The sequence below is a fragment of the Haplochromis burtoni genome, unplaced genomic scaffold (genome assembly GCF_018398535.1).
Source record: "Haplochromis burtoni strain Fernald_Lab_line unplaced genomic scaffold, NCSU_Asbu1 Contig_625, whole genome shotgun sequence".
Taxonomy (NCBI): Eukaryota; Metazoa; Chordata; class Actinopteri; order Cichliformes; family Cichlidae; genus Haplochromis; species Haplochromis burtoni.
The window spans coordinates 95,364-111,065 of NW_024582986.1; the positions used below are offsets into that span (position 1 = coordinate 95,364).

General features: G+C 38.9%; 2 protein-coding genes across 2 annotated transcripts; one reads left to right on the forward strand and one right to left on the reverse strand.

Moving 5' to 3' along the window:
* Positions 1 to 250: 250 nt before the first annotated feature.
* Positions 251 to 3,957, reverse strand: lsm4 (LSM4 homolog, U6 small nuclear RNA and mRNA degradation associated). The gene is made up of 5 exons (XM_005949028.3): positions 3,817 to 3,957; positions 3,250 to 3,291; positions 2,791 to 2,889; positions 2,132 to 2,312; positions 251 to 1,137 (listed from the first exon to the last, which is right to left on the reverse strand). Exons 1-5 carry the CDS (start codon positions 3,928 to 3,930, stop codon positions 1,022 to 1,024), a joined length of 552 nt encoding a protein of 183 aa, XP_005949090.1. The 5' UTR covers positions 3,931 to 3,957; the 3' UTR covers positions 251 to 1,021.
* Positions 3,958 to 5,213: 1,256 nt separating this feature from the next.
* Positions 5,214 to 13,966, forward strand: LOC102299675 (pyroglutamyl-peptidase 1). The gene is made up of 5 exons (XM_042214898.1): positions 5,214 to 5,380; positions 7,097 to 7,149; positions 8,287 to 8,403; positions 9,010 to 9,242; positions 10,084 to 13,966. Exons 1-5 carry the CDS (start codon positions 5,347 to 5,349, stop codon positions 10,277 to 10,279), a joined length of 633 nt encoding a protein of 210 aa, XP_042070832.1. The 5' UTR covers positions 5,214 to 5,346; the 3' UTR covers positions 10,280 to 13,966.
* Positions 13,967 to 15,702: the final 1,736 nt, after the last annotated feature.

Sequence of the window (15,702 nt, forward strand, 5' to 3'; positions counted from 1 at the left end):
TTAGAATTTCACCTGTATATATCTAGGTGGTGGTACCTATGGCTCAGAAGGTGTGTGTGTGTGTGTGTGTGTGTCCATTACTTAAAAAGCCCCAAAAGGCACAGAATGAATCAGTGTATGAATTAATGCACTTTGACTATTCAGACTAGAAAAGCTTGATATCAGCACCACTTAATTCACCACAATATTGAACAAGACCCTGAACAGCAAACAGACTCAGACATGAGGACTATTTCAAAATAATTACAACTCCTTTAACAAAAGCTGTTTTATTCTCATGTTCTCCTGTAAATAAATTACAATATCGTCTTTTGTTACAAAAATAAAATGAAACCCAACCAACACGTCACATGTTGGACTCTATCCATTTCAGACTTAAGAATATGAGAATCTTTTTGTCTGTATATTCTAACTGGTTGTCTTACAAACGCTTTAACAGAAGTGTTAATTTACAGGGACTGAATTTGTGTCTCCTGGTTATCAGTCTGCTGTTCACCTGCTGTGACTGACCCCACAGCAGAGCAAGCAGACAAAAAAAGAAGAAAGGTCTCAAACCACAAACTTCACAAACAACAAGGAAAACAAAGTATTCTTGCAACAGAAGATGAGCCACTACACCATGAAAACTACACCTGAGGAGACAACCGTCAAAAACTAAAAGTAAAAATGTTTTCCCAGTGTACCAACAGATGCAAAGTGGAATTTAGATAATGTGGTTTATGATACAAAATGTTCTTGTTATAACGATATACAAACTGATGCTAAAGGAGGAGTCTGCCAGCTCTGGCCGATACACTGGCATCTTCATAAAAAAATGTTAATATCAACTTCCAGATGTTAAAAAACAAAATTCAGTGCAAAAGCACGGCTTCTCTTAACGTCTCACAGTGAGATTTCTGCGACAATCAGTCCTAACAAAGATCACAGCAGAAAAAACACACCACAGAGACTTTTTTTTCTTCATGTGCAGAAGGAAGAATCACTGATTAACAGGATGTTGTCAGAGGTGCAGCGTCGTCCTTCAGTGCTGGTTCTTCATTCCCTGTGGTTTTCCTGGTTTCTTATCCGACTGCTGCTGCTGCTGCTGCTGACCCCGACCGGGGCCAGTCATCCCTCGGCCACGGCTGCCAAACAGACCTACAGAGAAGATACAAGAGAAAGTCTGTGTTAGAGCAGGTAACAGAAAGTATTCCCAATCCCCTGTAAACATGACCAAATCTTAATATTTAAAATTCACAGAAAAAAAATAAATAGAATTAATAATGCAGTTAAGGAGAATTGGTATCTGACATTGAAAACAGAAAAAATTTAAAGTTATAAAGAACCTGCCACCAACACCAAGTAAAGATCAATATATGTTTAATAACTGGAAATGCCTCACACCTGACTATCACGGGTTTGTCAGAGGAAAAAGAAAATCGGGGGTGAAAGATGCACTTGGGAATCAAAACTTCATTTTCTAAGAAAGGTACATTAGCTAGGTCTAGGGAAATAGGGAAATATCTGGTACTACTGCTCTAGCAGTACGGACTTTCAAGAGTGTATCTTAAGTTAACATAGATCCTTCAAATCCCCAAAATATTTGTGGATGTCCAACTTTGCGAGCAGATTTAGAGGCCTACAGAAACCACAATGCAATCAAACCCAGGACCTTTATTCTGAGAGGCCACATTTTTAACTACCACACCACCGTGCTGCCCAACTGGAAAGATCTGTTTGATATCTTTTACAAATCATATCAGGTTTTGATGTGAAGCAGCCCAAATCCTCTCATGTGAACCAAAAAAGGAAGGTAGTAGATATGAAAAGACTTTAAATGAAACACTTATAAGAAAAAGTTATGAGGCTCCTGTTGGTCAAATCCTGCATAAATGTATGTGGTAGAAGCTGTCAGAAATTTCAGCTATGATTACGATAATAGTCATGGGTTCCTAGATTGGTTAGGGATTCGATAATTTTTTAACCTCAGTGAAATTAAAGTTGAACTTAGATAATTTATTTTTACACTTATCAGGTGTAAATTTGTTAACTTATGAACACTCTGGAAAGAACTGACAGAAATGTGGAAACAATACTCGGTACTCTCCCATGTTTACATCCAGCACGTACAACAAAAGCTGCTTCCTCTCACCTCGGCCACCTGCTCCTCTTCCTTTGCCCTGCTGTTTGTTCTGCTGGGCGCCTCCACGTCCACGCCCCTTCGACACCACCTCCTCCTTCACCATATCGATGATTTCATCTGGGATTCGTAGATATTTGATGGTGCTTCCTCGGATGTAGCACTCAGGCATTCTCCAGAACTTATCTCCATCCTGTGAGAGGTGGAGTGGGGCTGTTGGTTCATCAAATTGGCTTAACAATTAACTCAGATTAAAAAAAAAAGAAAAAAAAAAGCACTCTCTCATAAGACCGAACAGCTACATATATAGAAATATCTGTACTGAAACAATACTTTAGTAGTGTATTTACAGCAAAAGGGGGAAAAAAATCCAAAAGTTCACTGTCATTCCATTCAAAATTCCCTGTACCTATTTATCTAGACTAATGTGTGGCTCAGTCCAAATCAGTGTTTTTGGAACAGTTAGAGAAAAGCAGGGCTGTGCACAAACACCAGAGCACAGACAGCCAGCAGGTGTATCCACCAAAAAGTGTGAATAACTTACTCAGCCTTTATATAAAATGATAACTCTGCACACAACAATGAAAGCTTCAAGTAATCACTGAAAACTGTCTTTTTTAACCATCAGTCATTAATCTAGAGCTTTAATGTAAGAGCAAGGTCAGTGTTACCCTGGATGTGCAGATGACTTCTCTCAGGTTGATGTTCATCCAGTTATCACAACTGACCAGGTGACCGTTGTACGTCTCTCCATTCTTCAGCTCCACCAACTACAGAGAGAAAAGACGAGGGGGGAAAGCTTGTCTTACAATGTTTTCAGAATTCACAGCTGTATTAAAAGTTTCAATACTCACTACAAAAAATAAACTGAACTTGTGCCAATTAAAGTTCTAAAAAGAAATTAGGACGGGCGATAGTTTAGCAAAATAAAATGAGACAGTCAGAGCTGAATCCACAATTATATACAGTATAAATTTCAAAAGAAACCTGAATCATTTTCTGCTCACACATTTACAATTCACTGCTTTCTACATGTAAGAAATCTTGAGATGTCACTTTCTCTCCTCATGACTATTATTATTTTACAGCCTGTTATATAAAATTGTATACATGGTCCACGTTAGTCTCACCATAGGGTGGTTCTGGGCAGTCTTCAGCAGAGACAGGGGAAGCTGCAAAACAACAGAGAAGCAGGTCAAACATGGCAAAAAATGTGTAATCAACAGCATTTGCCGAAGTGAGCACTGAAGCGAGAGTGCATAAAACAGCCAGGAGTGTTTTATTCCAGAGAAAACGTCTCCATAGCCGCGGTGTTTGGCGTAAAGACATGAAGGTGCTTTTATGTTCAGGTTTTTTAAGAGTGCCTTTATGTCTACGTCGTTTACTCACCGACTCCACTGAACTGTCAGTAACCTTACAGCTGCAAGAGTATGGAGCTAAACGAGATAATAAATCCCCGCCTCAGCAAGTGGAGCACGGCCTAAAAGCTTTCCAAAGCTGTGTGTTAAGTCTGCATATATATGCTTATTAAAAACGACTAGTTTACGTAAACGATGCTTAATTTAGCTGCTAAGCTAACTTCCCATAGCTAACGGACCGCGTATGGAGAGGCAAGGCGATGCTGCTAGCACTGAAAATGCTAGCTGAAAATCTAGCACTCAGTGCCACTGAAGATAATAAAAGTTTTAACAACTCACCATTTTGATGGTTTCTTGATTGTTTCTTTTTTTTTCTTTTAGTGTCTTACTTGCTAGCACGATTTTCCCACCTACTTTTACTCTTTGTCTTCCGGTGTGGCGAGGCGCATTCATGGCTGTATTATATGATGCTGCCCCCTACTGTCAGAAACACGCATTTCCAATATCAAATGAGCACAAATGAAAGGTGCGAAGATTAAAATGTGCATCTCTTTTCGTGTTTGCCACTTTAAAGGGATAGGAATAAGAATAAGTAAAGTAAAAAATATCATCAAAATAATCAGATCAAATATTAAAATTGCATTTTTTATTTTATTTTAGCTGCATCTCTCCTATTCCCAAGATATACTTAAGGTATACTTATTTTGTTTTATTTATAAAGATAGTTTACTAGTGGGTGTTTAATTTAGCAGAGAATCCCCTTTATCTGAACCATGTTTTCTCCCAGATTTTAAAACTGATAACCGGAGACTGTATGGCGTTCTGGTGGTGAGCAAACAGTTAGATTAGTTATTTAAAGAATTTTATTCTTCTTTCTTCTTACATTGTTAGTCCCTTACCAATTGTTTGAAACTACTGATCGTTAAAGTCAACAAATACACTGGGAAATGGAGGCGAATGATCCAAATAACTGAAAAGTTTTCAGATATGAGACACAGGATTTACATGAAATCCAAAAGCAGGTCAACAGCCAAAAACACACTGAGTTCAACACATTGTTCATCATTATAATGTAAAATACAACCATAACCACTTTCTTCTTATTTTAAAGCAGTTATTAGCAACAGCTCTCCAGGCTTTCTGAAGGTCTTTCAAAGTTTTTCCTTAGAAATTCATTGCTTTTTAACTCATTTACAGTCCATCCTAATAGTTGACCATTTTCAGAGAAATGCTTTTTGTTTTTTTTTTCTTTCTTATACCACTTACACTGACCTATATCATTTAAGTATAAAACAGCCATATTAAAAAAGGTCACGAGAAAGCTTAATAGAGTTCAAGTTGTAAAGGTAAATATTGACTTTCATGCTGGTTAGAATTGTATAGACTCTGTTTTTTGCTTTATATTCTGTATTTTCATGTATGTTTGCACATGCTTCGATATATATCTGCACCTATTTCCCATTTTACTTGCAAAATATAAAGAAAAACGGGTAGCTCAAGACCTTTGCACAGTAATGTAAATAGTTTAATAGAAAATTAAAATAATATTCATTTTTGAAGTTACATCTTCAGCGCAGGCAATGAATGGATTTATATTTTTTAATGAAACAAATAAATAAATGAGCAATTTAAAAAAATCTTTCAAAAATGTATACTGCCTTTGTATACATTTTTGTAGCTTTTCGGGGGGTTTGCTGACGTAATCACGTCACGTCTTTTAGGCTGCCTGCGGAAGGAGGGAGTACCTCCGGTTTGGTCTGTGTGTGGGAGAAGGAGCCGTCAGCTCTGCGGGGTAGACTCTCGTTCTAACCCTGTTCAAAGTAAAGACCGAGAAAAAGAGGCAACGGTTCCTCGTGAACGGGACGGGAGATGGATAACAGTAACCGGGCTGTGGTCGTTACAGGTTTGGGCTCTTTTATCCGCTGTCGTTGTCTCTTTTGTCTGTTGAGGAAAAGTTGAGGAGACTAAAGCTGCTCCATTAATGGCGTCAGGTCGTTCCTGCTCCACTCTGTTGCAACTGTACAGAAAGGAACGAGTTGTTTTGTGGGAGTTTTGACCCTTTAGAGTTTTGGGGGGGATGCATTATTGACGCTACAGGCCGGTTCGGTGGTCTCACCATTGTTTTAGATGACTTCAGCTGAAAGGCCGCAGACAGTAAACAAATTACTCCTCCAAAAACAAGCGCCTTTTGTGTTGTCTACACATTTGTTTTGCTCTATGGCTACGGTATCATATTTGTTTCTAAATGCTTTCAAATAGCTCGTGTTCATCTGAAGTATTAGTCACTAATACTGAGCACAATACCATATGGCAGCAAAGGTAATAATGCATATATTTTCATAAATATTAGATGTTGTTAGTTGTGACTTGGGACATTATTGAAATTATTTCAGTTTAAAAAAACTGATATCATAGGAGTTATGTCAGTTATCTACAAAATATAGATAGATGAACAAAAGATAAAGGTGAAAACACAATACAGAGAGATTTTAATAATGAACCTTTTAGCCTAAATTATTGTTTTTTTATTCTTTATTGCTTTGAATTATTCGTATCTTCCTCTGTCCAGTTGTTGTGTGTGATGCCTTTATAGATCTGTGGCTAAAAATACATATCCTATTCCCAGATGGTGACTAGGTTCCACTATTGATAAGTTATTGAATGAGTTTCTTTATGCTAGTTCATCCTGTTTAGTCTCATTATTTTGCATTATGGTGTGCTAGTGTAGACTTAGAGCTGCTGTTCATCAACCAGTCTCTGTGTTGTATTTCAGAAAACTTATTTTGCATCACTTGCGATTCAAAGTTACATCCCTATGTAATAATCACCAATTTATAATACTTGTTAATATGATAAGTACTGTGTATGCACATATTTGTTTATCTAAATCACACTCCGATGCAATTTCAAGTCCAGCTACATGAACATATTTTCGTTAGTGCAAACAGCAGTGTTAAATGGTGACGTTTGGCAGAACAGACACATTAATTTGCTGTTTATAGACACAAAGGGGTGCAGAAACGTGTCTCCCCAGCTGATAGGAGAAGTGTAGATTGCCTGGGAACAGCACCTTCACAATAGCAGGCTGGCTGGCAGCTGCCGGCCCCTCACTCTGCTCCTTTTCATCAGCCTGTCAGACTGACTGATCCCCTCTCCACCCAACCCCCAGGGACCCAGTGACCCTAGGATAGACAGTGGGGCGGGGGAATCCGTGGTAGAGCCTTATATAAACAGCCCCGAGTGAATTTCCATGGGCTGCTGAGATTTTACCGTTTTTCATTTGCAGTTGTGCATCAGCAGGTCTTTATTTTGATTAATAATGAGGTACATTCTTCAAAACAACAGTTTATAATTTCAAACAACAGGTAATTACATCTCAGTTATGCTACTGAAAAGGATATTGCATTTGACATAAAAGACGAAATGTATACCTTTATATTGCAAATCAGCATCTCAGTCAACCCAAATCTTTAACGGCCCCCTTTTTCCATTAGAAACTACCTTTAAGGTCATATCAGTAGAAGTATTTAAACAAATAAATAAATCTTATAAAAAAGTCTGTTTTTGCAGACACCACAAACATAATCCACATTAATTCAGCAGCTGACATCTTTTGCAGGTTTCGGGCCATTTGGAGAGCACACTGTCAACGCCAGCTGGGTAGCAGTACAGGTATTTATTGGCTTTCTTTGTTTGTTTGTTTCATTTTTTCAGCATCTAATAAAGAGGTAATAATTTGCAGAATTGGTATTTACACTTAAATGACTTTTGAAAAAGTCTATTTGATACAAGTTAATGTGCCATACAGTTAAAGTGTGTTAGATGTGTTGTGTGTGTGTGTGTTGTGTGTGTGTGTGTGTGTGTGAGTGTGTGTGTGTGTGTGTGTGTGCTGTATATATATATATATATATATATATATATATATATATATAATATATTATTTATATATAAATATATATATTGATATATATTATATATTTTTTTAATACTAAACTTGCTCCAAAAATGCTTTTCAAAAGTCTTGTAGGTTGTCATGTGGTTTTTGCCGACACTTGGAAGATGTTTGTGCGGCAGTTCTGCGATGCTGACGGCCGGCTTCGTACTATGTAGCAGTGTTCGTCAGAGGTTTTGTGTGGAGGGATGATGGTGGTTGTCAGGGTGTCTAGACGGACTTGATAAGGATATTAAAGGCAAACAAAAGGGCACATTGGTGCAGGGTCACAGACTTGGTCAAATAAGCCTCCTTTCAATACAGCTGGGAGGTCAGTGTCCAGGGCTATTTGTCCTGCAGGGAGACTGGGGGAGCTGTTGGGTTACTGGCTTTGAATTTGATACAGATTTGTTTGTTTTTATATGTGAAGTCAGTGTTTGGCATATTTTATTTCTTGATTTTGCTTTTGAAGAAGCCTGAGTTTGGGGTTGAAGTATTTGTTCATTCTGTTTGCCAAGTTGACTGTAAAATTATACCATTTGGGAATGGCAAAGCATTAAGAGGTTTTCCCAAGTGACCAAAAATTCAAAATACGTGGAGACATATTTTGCAGGGAAATTAGCTGTCAGTGAGCATGAAGTAAAAATGATAAGAGCATAGGCAAAGGAGGCAGCCTACAGTATCCTGTAAAGCTACTTTCAGCTGCTCTTTTATTCACAAGGGGTCGCCACATCGCGTAGCTCCGCATGACGAATGCATTTCATGGCTTATCTACTGCAAGTTTTGTAAATTATCTAAATTTAACTGAAGAAGCTGAAACTGATGTTTCAACATGTGGAATGATTTCTAAACTTCAGGTTTTAATTTTACTCTGACAGGAACTGAAGAAGCTCGGGCTGGGCAGTGATGTGGATCTGCATGTACACGAGGTTCCTGTTGAGTACCAACAAGTCCAGAGTTTGGTTCCTTCATTATGGAAGCAGTATCATCCACTGGTAAGAGGAGAGCCTAATTTAACCTGACAGCATTATTGCGCTTTAAGACTGCCGTCCCCCAACCTTTTTTTGCGCCACGGACCGGTTTATGTCCAACAGTATTTTCACGGACCGGCCTTTAAGGTGTTGCAGATAAATACAACAAAATAAAACCAGTACCAGTACCAAAAAAGAAGATGTATTCGTAACACACGGGAAAAGACCCAGGGACACAGACTTAACCATAAAAACTATTTAAAAAAAAAAAATAGCGCTAAAAACTGAAATCATGAATTTCACACCCGAGCCTCAACTCTTGCGGCCCGGTACCAAACAACTGGTCCATGGCCCGGGGGTCGGGGACCGCTGCTTTAAGAGTTAGAAGCCCCAATGAACAATACGATGAATTATGGGCTTGAAAGTGCCTTTGTTAAAAGCTCGCTATGAAGGGGCTACATTGTAAAATTCTGCTTGAGCTTTTATCTTGAGTTTCCTTGCTTTTTTTTTTGTTTCAGTAAAATAATCCTAGGCCCTGTTTCGAGAGCATGGATGCCTCAGGTGTAAGGGAAGCCTACAATAGTCTAGTCATTCTGACTTTGTGTTTTTATTGTTTTCTTTGTTGGACAGTTGGTAGTTCATGTTGGAGTTTCGGGTATGGCCACAACTGTCACGCTGGAGAAGTGTGGAAGAAATCATGGTTACAAGGGCCTGGACAACAGCAGCTTCTGCCCCGATTCACAGTGCTGCGTTGTTGGAGGCCCAGACTGCATCAACTCGATCATTGACATGGAATCGGTCTGCAAAAGAGTGAATGCATCAGGGCTGGGAGTAGCCGTGTCTGTCTCCAGAGATGCCGGGAGGTCATTATTTAATGTGTTTTTTCTCTTTTACCAAGTTGTGTATCTTTATCCGTCCAACTGTTGCATGTACTGCTCACATGGCGGTACTTTTAAATAGAGATGGCTAGCTCAGAACTCGGCACAGATATGTTGCTATGATTGTAAATATCAGCGTTTTCTGCTGAAGTTCTATTTTTGGAGCCTGACTAATATTTTTTTTTGTTTTTTGAGGCAAATGTTTGAAAGAAACTGTAATCACTATTTTTACTATAATGAGAGATCGAAAACAAAGTTCCCAGTGATGAACAGACAGAGAACTTTGACTTGAATCTGAGCTTTCTGGAGTTTATTTTTATATTTTCTCATGGTTTGAATTTAGGCTTTTTGAAAGTTTCTACACTAGGCTGACAAATTAGCTAGTTGCAGTGATAAATGCACTTAAGCTTCTAAACTGATGCTTTACTTGAAGTAAAGTCTGTCTTAGTTGAATCTAGAAGTTTTGACTGAAGCTTTAAGCTTTACATTTCAGAGGCAGCCTGAAATTGTGCTGCTAGGCCACAAACAGCAGTGTTTCTGATATACTGACAGCTGTCAGGCTATAGTAATGATATAAACAGTAGTCACATTATGCAGTTTGGCCTTTGGGAAAAGGCAAAATATGTTTACTGCTGTCAAGATCTAGCAGTGACATAACAATGCTTCAGTGTGACAGGTAGTGATCAGGGCCCTTTGAAGGTATGTGCACGGTTGAGTGGCTCAGCTGAGAGGCGAGTTTGCGTCATGGAAATGCTGTTTTATTGTTTGTTTGTGTTATGGAGTCAGTCTCTTCATTTATTAAATACCGTGCTCCCTTCTTTGACAGGTATCTCTGTGATTTTACCTACTACACCTCTCTGTACCTGAGCCACGGCCGCTCTGCCTTTATTCATGTGCCTCCTCTTGGAAAGCCTTACAGTAAAGAAGACCTGGGTCGTGCACTGCAGGCCGTCATCCAGGAGATGCTGGAGCTTATGGACCAAGCTGAGGGGAAGATTCACTGCCAACAACACTTCCACTAAGTGACCTCCATATACCAACTAGCCTCTCCAGCTCTTACCACACAAGAGAAATTGCACTTAATCACAAGTAGCCAAACCTCCCCCCCCCTTTTTTTTTAAGCTGTATCTTTAATTGTTAATAATGACACTTCACAGTATAATCTGCTTTCAAAGTTTGTCTTGCTTCTTTGCTTCTTGCTTTGCTAGGCCTGATTCTGTTACAGTCTCATTGTAACGTAAGCTTTAAAAGAACTGGAAGCATTCTGACATTGGAGCAAAATGTGAGGAAAAACCAGATAAACACAGGAGCAAAATGCTGCTTGTGTTGTTCACATGCGGACGCAGCAAGTGGTCTCTAATGTGGCAGATATTATAACCTGTAACCCCAAATGTGACTCCTAATAATGCACCTTATAGGGGTAGGGTTATTAAAATTATTATAGAAGACACATTTGGGGGAAACTGTAATCATAATGGTTCTTTCTCTGATTTTTTTTTTTCTTACTTGGTCACAATAGGTTTCACGTAGCACACATAAAAGTCTGCATTATGGATTAATATGAAACATCCAGCAGTAAACTGCTCATTTTATTTTCCTTCACATATTCTCCTCTCTGTATTCTAAAGCTTATCTGTGCTTTTCTCATTTATATTGAATTGTTTTCTTGAGTCCTTTTTCTTTATAAGAAGTTGTAAATTTGCCTTCTTTGACAAAGGTTATTTAAATCAGGGAACGGGTTGGTTCCAGCTCACATTTCCCCAGTTTGTCGACCCAGTTCTGACAGAAACACCCCCTTCTTTCCACCCCCCACCCCCACTGAGATCTGGCCCCGGGATGTGCAATGTTACTTCACAGATCTCATTCATTGATTCAGTGGGATAATTATGTCATACATCAAGGCTGCACAACTGGATTTTAACTGTAGAAAGTCTGTATTAAACTGTAACAGATTAGTTATATAGAGTGAAGTAGTTCATATCATGTAGCCTTGTTGTTAAAGCGCACTTTGGGCATGACTCTCCCAGACTCACTGGATGGTGAAATAGTGACACTTGCTGTGATTTGTGTCTGAGGATGCCTGCTGGCTTTGACATTGCATATTTTATCTTAAACCTTTTGGAAATCATTATTTTGTGGTTGTGCAGCTCTAACTGTTTCCTTGATTAACTTTCTGTCGTTCCTGTCATTAAATCAGGTGTAGCTGCTTATTTTATCTGAGAATCTGATTTGATGAAGTTGGACTTGGCTTTCAGTCAGAATTGGGCCTCCTGTCTTTTCTGTAGCACTTGGTTTCTTTCTTTTCTTGTGTATTTCAGTTTTACTTGATCTGGAATTTGGACAGCATTTCTCAAGCAATGTGAAAGCTTCTGTTTTGTTTTTATTTTCTGTCACTTTAACTTGTGTAGCTTTCTAGACCTCCATTGTCAACCCTTTTCCTCACGGTGATTATGACGTAGAGCAGGAATGCATGGCGATGGCAGTAACACTCCCAGAGTAAAAGCTCTTTTTTTTTTCTTTTTAAAAAAAAAATTGGATTGTGTTGTGTTTTGTCATCTCGATCACTCCCTGGCTCCTGAGAATCTGACTGCCTACACCTAACACAGCTTCAGTTCAAGTAATTTTGGCCTGTAATCATTTATATACTGCTAAATACAGTGTTCATGCCCCAACGATAGATCTGCAGTGGTGTGAAAACGTGTTTGCTCGCTTCCTTTTTTTTGTATGTTTGTCACACTTAAATGTTTCAGATCATCAAACAAATTTAAATATTAGGCATAGATGACCCAACTAAATGCAAGATGCAGTTTCTAAATGAAAGTGTTTATTATTTAGGGGAACCTACATGGCCCTGTGTGGGAAAAGTGTTTGCCACCCAAACCTAGTAACTGTTTGGGCCACCCTTACTAGAAACAACTGCAATCAAGTGTTTGCAATAACTGGCAATGAGACTTTTACAGTGCTGTGGAGGAGTTTTGTCCCACTCATCTTTATAGAATTGTTGTAATTCAACCACACTGGAGGGTTTTAGAGCAGAAACTGCTTTTTTAACTTTGCCTAGGCCACTCCAAAGCCATTCAGAGTTGGACTTGCTGGTGTGTTTTGGATCATTGTCCTGCTTCAGAACCCAAGTGCGCTTCAGCTTAAGGTCACAAACAGATGGCCGGACATTCTCCTTCAGGATGTTTTGGCAGACGGCAGAATTCCTGGTTTCATTTAGCACAGCGAGTCTTCCAGACCCAGAGGCACCAAAACAGCCCACCACCATATTTTACTGTTGGTATGATGTTCCTATTCTGAAATGCTGCACAGAACATTTTCCTAGCTCTCTTGGGGATGATCAAGATGTTTTTGGCAGATGTGAGATGAGTCTTTCTCTTGTTTTTGGTCAGCAGTAGTTTTCTCCTGGAACTCTCCCATGGATGCCATTTTTGCCCAGTCTGGTTCTTATTGTTGAATCATGAGCTGTGACCTTAACTAGACAAGTCTGTGATTCTTTAATTTTATTCTGGATTCTATTGTGACCTCCTGGATGAGTCCTTGCTGTTCACTTGGAGTCATTTTGGTGGGCCAGTCACTCCTGGGAAACGTCACCACTGTTCCAAGTCTACTCCATATGACATAATGACTTTCACTGTGGTTCACTGGAGGCCCAAAGCCTTAGACATGGCTTTGCATTCCTTCCCAGACTTTATTGCTCAGGTGTTTCTTTGGATTGTGGCATGATGTGTTGCTTTTTGAGATATTTTAACCTGCTTCACTTTGTCAGACAGATTATAGTTAAGGATTTTTTTGATTCAACAGGTCTGCCAGTAGTCAGGCCGGAGTCTATTTAGTGAAACTGAACTCAGCTTTCCAAAAAATGTGGTTAATCGCAGTAAATTCATGATTAACACATAGGGCAACTACTTTTGGATAATTTCTCTCTCTTAATCAGTGAAATCATCATGTAAAAACTGCATTTTGCATTTACTCAGGTTATCTTGGTTTAATAGGTGACAAGTATAACAAATATGTAAAACACTTGGAAATCAGGAAGGGGACAAACACTTTTTCACACCACTGTATCTATGTCATAATACCTGACACTGTGTAGTGCTTCAGTAATAATTAAGCAAGTTGGTGCCATTAAATTTGAGTAAATTGCCGTTTTTAGCTTTGTATTTTGTTTTAATGCTGTTCTGTACATCACAAAGTGAAGCATGGAGCTGAACATAACTGAATTCCATCTCAGACCTAAACTTTTTTATCACAGCTCATTTCTTGGTTGTGGTGTTTCAGAAATCTCTGATGTTGTTTTAGGTGCTGATATTTTACCTTGTGACTTTGTGTGTGCAGAGAAGTTTAAAAAAAAGAGTTGTGTAAGAACAGAATTTCTTCTCACAAAAGTTAAAGCCTCAAATTTACATGAGGTGACCTCTGACCCCAAACTCCCTCCTGTGCCTTGCTGTTGGTTATGTGTTTTATGAAAAGGCCTTACTAATTCTCAGTGGGTCAGGTCAGAGATGTAGTACTGATGCTGTCCTTGTGGCTACCTCAAAAAGTACTTTCTTTTTTTCTTTTTTTTTTAATATCAGTGTGTGCTCTACCTGTGTTTTGGGAGTATCCTCTGAAAGGTATGCTCTTCAGCTTCATTAACAAAGCACTGTTACAGTAAGTAATCCTGGCTTTGTAAAGGAAAGGCTTTGAAATAAAAGAAGTACAAGTGATGTTTGTGCTTTTCCATTCAGTACTCACTCCTATTGAAACCTTGTAATTGACATGTTGGTACAATGACCATGAAAAGCCTGTCACAGTTATTACCACGAGGCTCCACTCTATTGTTAATGACATCTACATGATTGTGATTCACCATCACAAAACACGGGTCACAACTCACAATATTATGAAGAAGTTAGGTTGCCTATATCTTAATCAGATCAGATCTCTAGCATCCTCTTCAGTCACACATGCCCATCACTACATCCATGATCCTTCTCTGTGGTCTATCCCAATATACCCAGCCTTTTTCTCTAACTTTGTCTCCAAACTATTCAGCCTAAGCTGTGCCTCCTTCTCTTGGTCACTAACTTTAACTTTGTCACCTCCACTTCTGCCTCCTGTCTTTTTTTCCCCTCCCGTTTCATTCTTGCTGCTATCCTCCTGTCACCAATTCCATTTGATTCTGTTTTATTTATATAGCACCAATTCAAAAAAGCATTGGAATATTATATTGGAAGATAAAGTCCCTGGAATAAATCCCCAACAATCATACAACGCCCTCTGGGCAAACACTTGGCAACAGTAGAAAGGAAAAACTCCCTTTAACAGGTAGAAACGCTCAGGGAGAGGTGGCCATCTCCTGTGACCAGTTGGGGGTAAGAAGAGGAAGAAGGGACAAAAAACCTAATGTGGAAGAGAGCCAGAGATTAATAATAACTTATGATTGAATGCAAAGTGGTGCATAAACACAAAAAGTGAAAATGAGGTGATTGAAGAAGAAACAGTGTATCATGGGAAGCTCCCTGCAGTCTAGGCCTTTTGCGGCATAACTAAGGGAAATTTCAGGGTTGCCTGATATAGCCCTAATTATAACCTTTTTAAAAAATCAGTTTTAAGCTTAATATTCAAAGTAGAGAGAGTGTCTGTCTCCTGAATCCAAACAGGGAGCTGATTCTATAGTGGAGGGGCCTGAAAGATGAAGGCTCTTCTTCCCATTCCACTTTTAGAAACTCTAGTAGAACCACAAATTCTCTATTTATGCGGTATGGTACTGTGAGATCTTTAAGACAATTTAGGACCTGATTATTCAAGACCTATTACCTGTGGAAAAATCACCTGACATTCATCTTTATCCTATGTTAACTCTTTCTCACCTCTCTGTCCATTGCTTTGCATGGTCGACCCCAAGTATTTCAACTCGCCCACCTCCTCATTGCATCTTGACCTTTCCACCTGCCTCTCCCATTCACAGGCATGGCTCACTCCTATTAACGTTCATTCCTCTTTGGTACATACCTTCATATCTTAGTGCTCTCGTAGACCTCTCATTTGATTGAATTCTTTAAAATACATTTTGGCATAGGAGCCATCTAAATGCTCACATTTAAGTTACTTAAGCAGACCCTGCCTTGGTTGATACTATTTTAAACAATTTTGCTGTTAACGTAATTACCTAAAACTCAATGATAAACTCGTGGGACCGAGTTTTTACTCGTTGCTATCCATACAAAACATACTAAAAACACGATTAGATTAGATTTTTTTTTTTTAACCAGATTTGGATACAAATTGGGAATCATGCAATTTGTATAAAAAAAATTTAAACAAAACCTACTGAAAAAACTGTCAAAAGAGCTAGGAGTATTATATGTATTAGTATTGCTATTTTTAATGGATTTCCTCACAGCGTTTCGTGACGTTGCTTTGAGACCCGGATATGGGATCAGAGTGAGAGCTCTTCCCT

What these genes read in the sequence shown, in the direction of transcription:
- lsm4 (XM_005949028.3), bottom strand. Translation starts at nt 3,930, where the DNA reads ATGAATGCGCCTCGCCACACCGGAAGACAAAGAGTAAAAGTAGGTGGG. An exon ending in ATCAAGAAACCATCAAAATG is followed by an intron (nt 3,292 to 3,816) that starts GTGAGTTGTTAA and finishes GTTGTTTTGCAG; the next exon opens with CTTCCCCTGTCTCTGCTGAA. An exon ending in CTGCCCAGAACCACCCTATG is followed by an intron (nt 2,890 to 3,249) that starts GTGAGACTAACG and finishes TTCTCTCTGTAG; the next exon opens with TTGGTGGAGCTGAAGAATGG.
- LOC102299675 (XM_042214898.1), top strand. Translation starts at nt 5,347, where the DNA reads ATGGATAACAGTAACCGGGCTGTGGTCGTTACAG. An exon ending in CCGGGCTGTGGTCGTTACAG is followed by an intron (nt 5,381 to 7,096) that starts GTTTGGGCTCTT and finishes CATCTTTTGCAG; the next exon opens with GTTTCGGGCCATTTGGAGAG. An exon ending in GTCTCCAGAGATGCCGGGAG is followed by an intron (nt 9,243 to 10,083) that starts GTCATTATTTAA and finishes CTTCTTTGACAG; the next exon opens with GTATCTCTGTGATTTTACCT.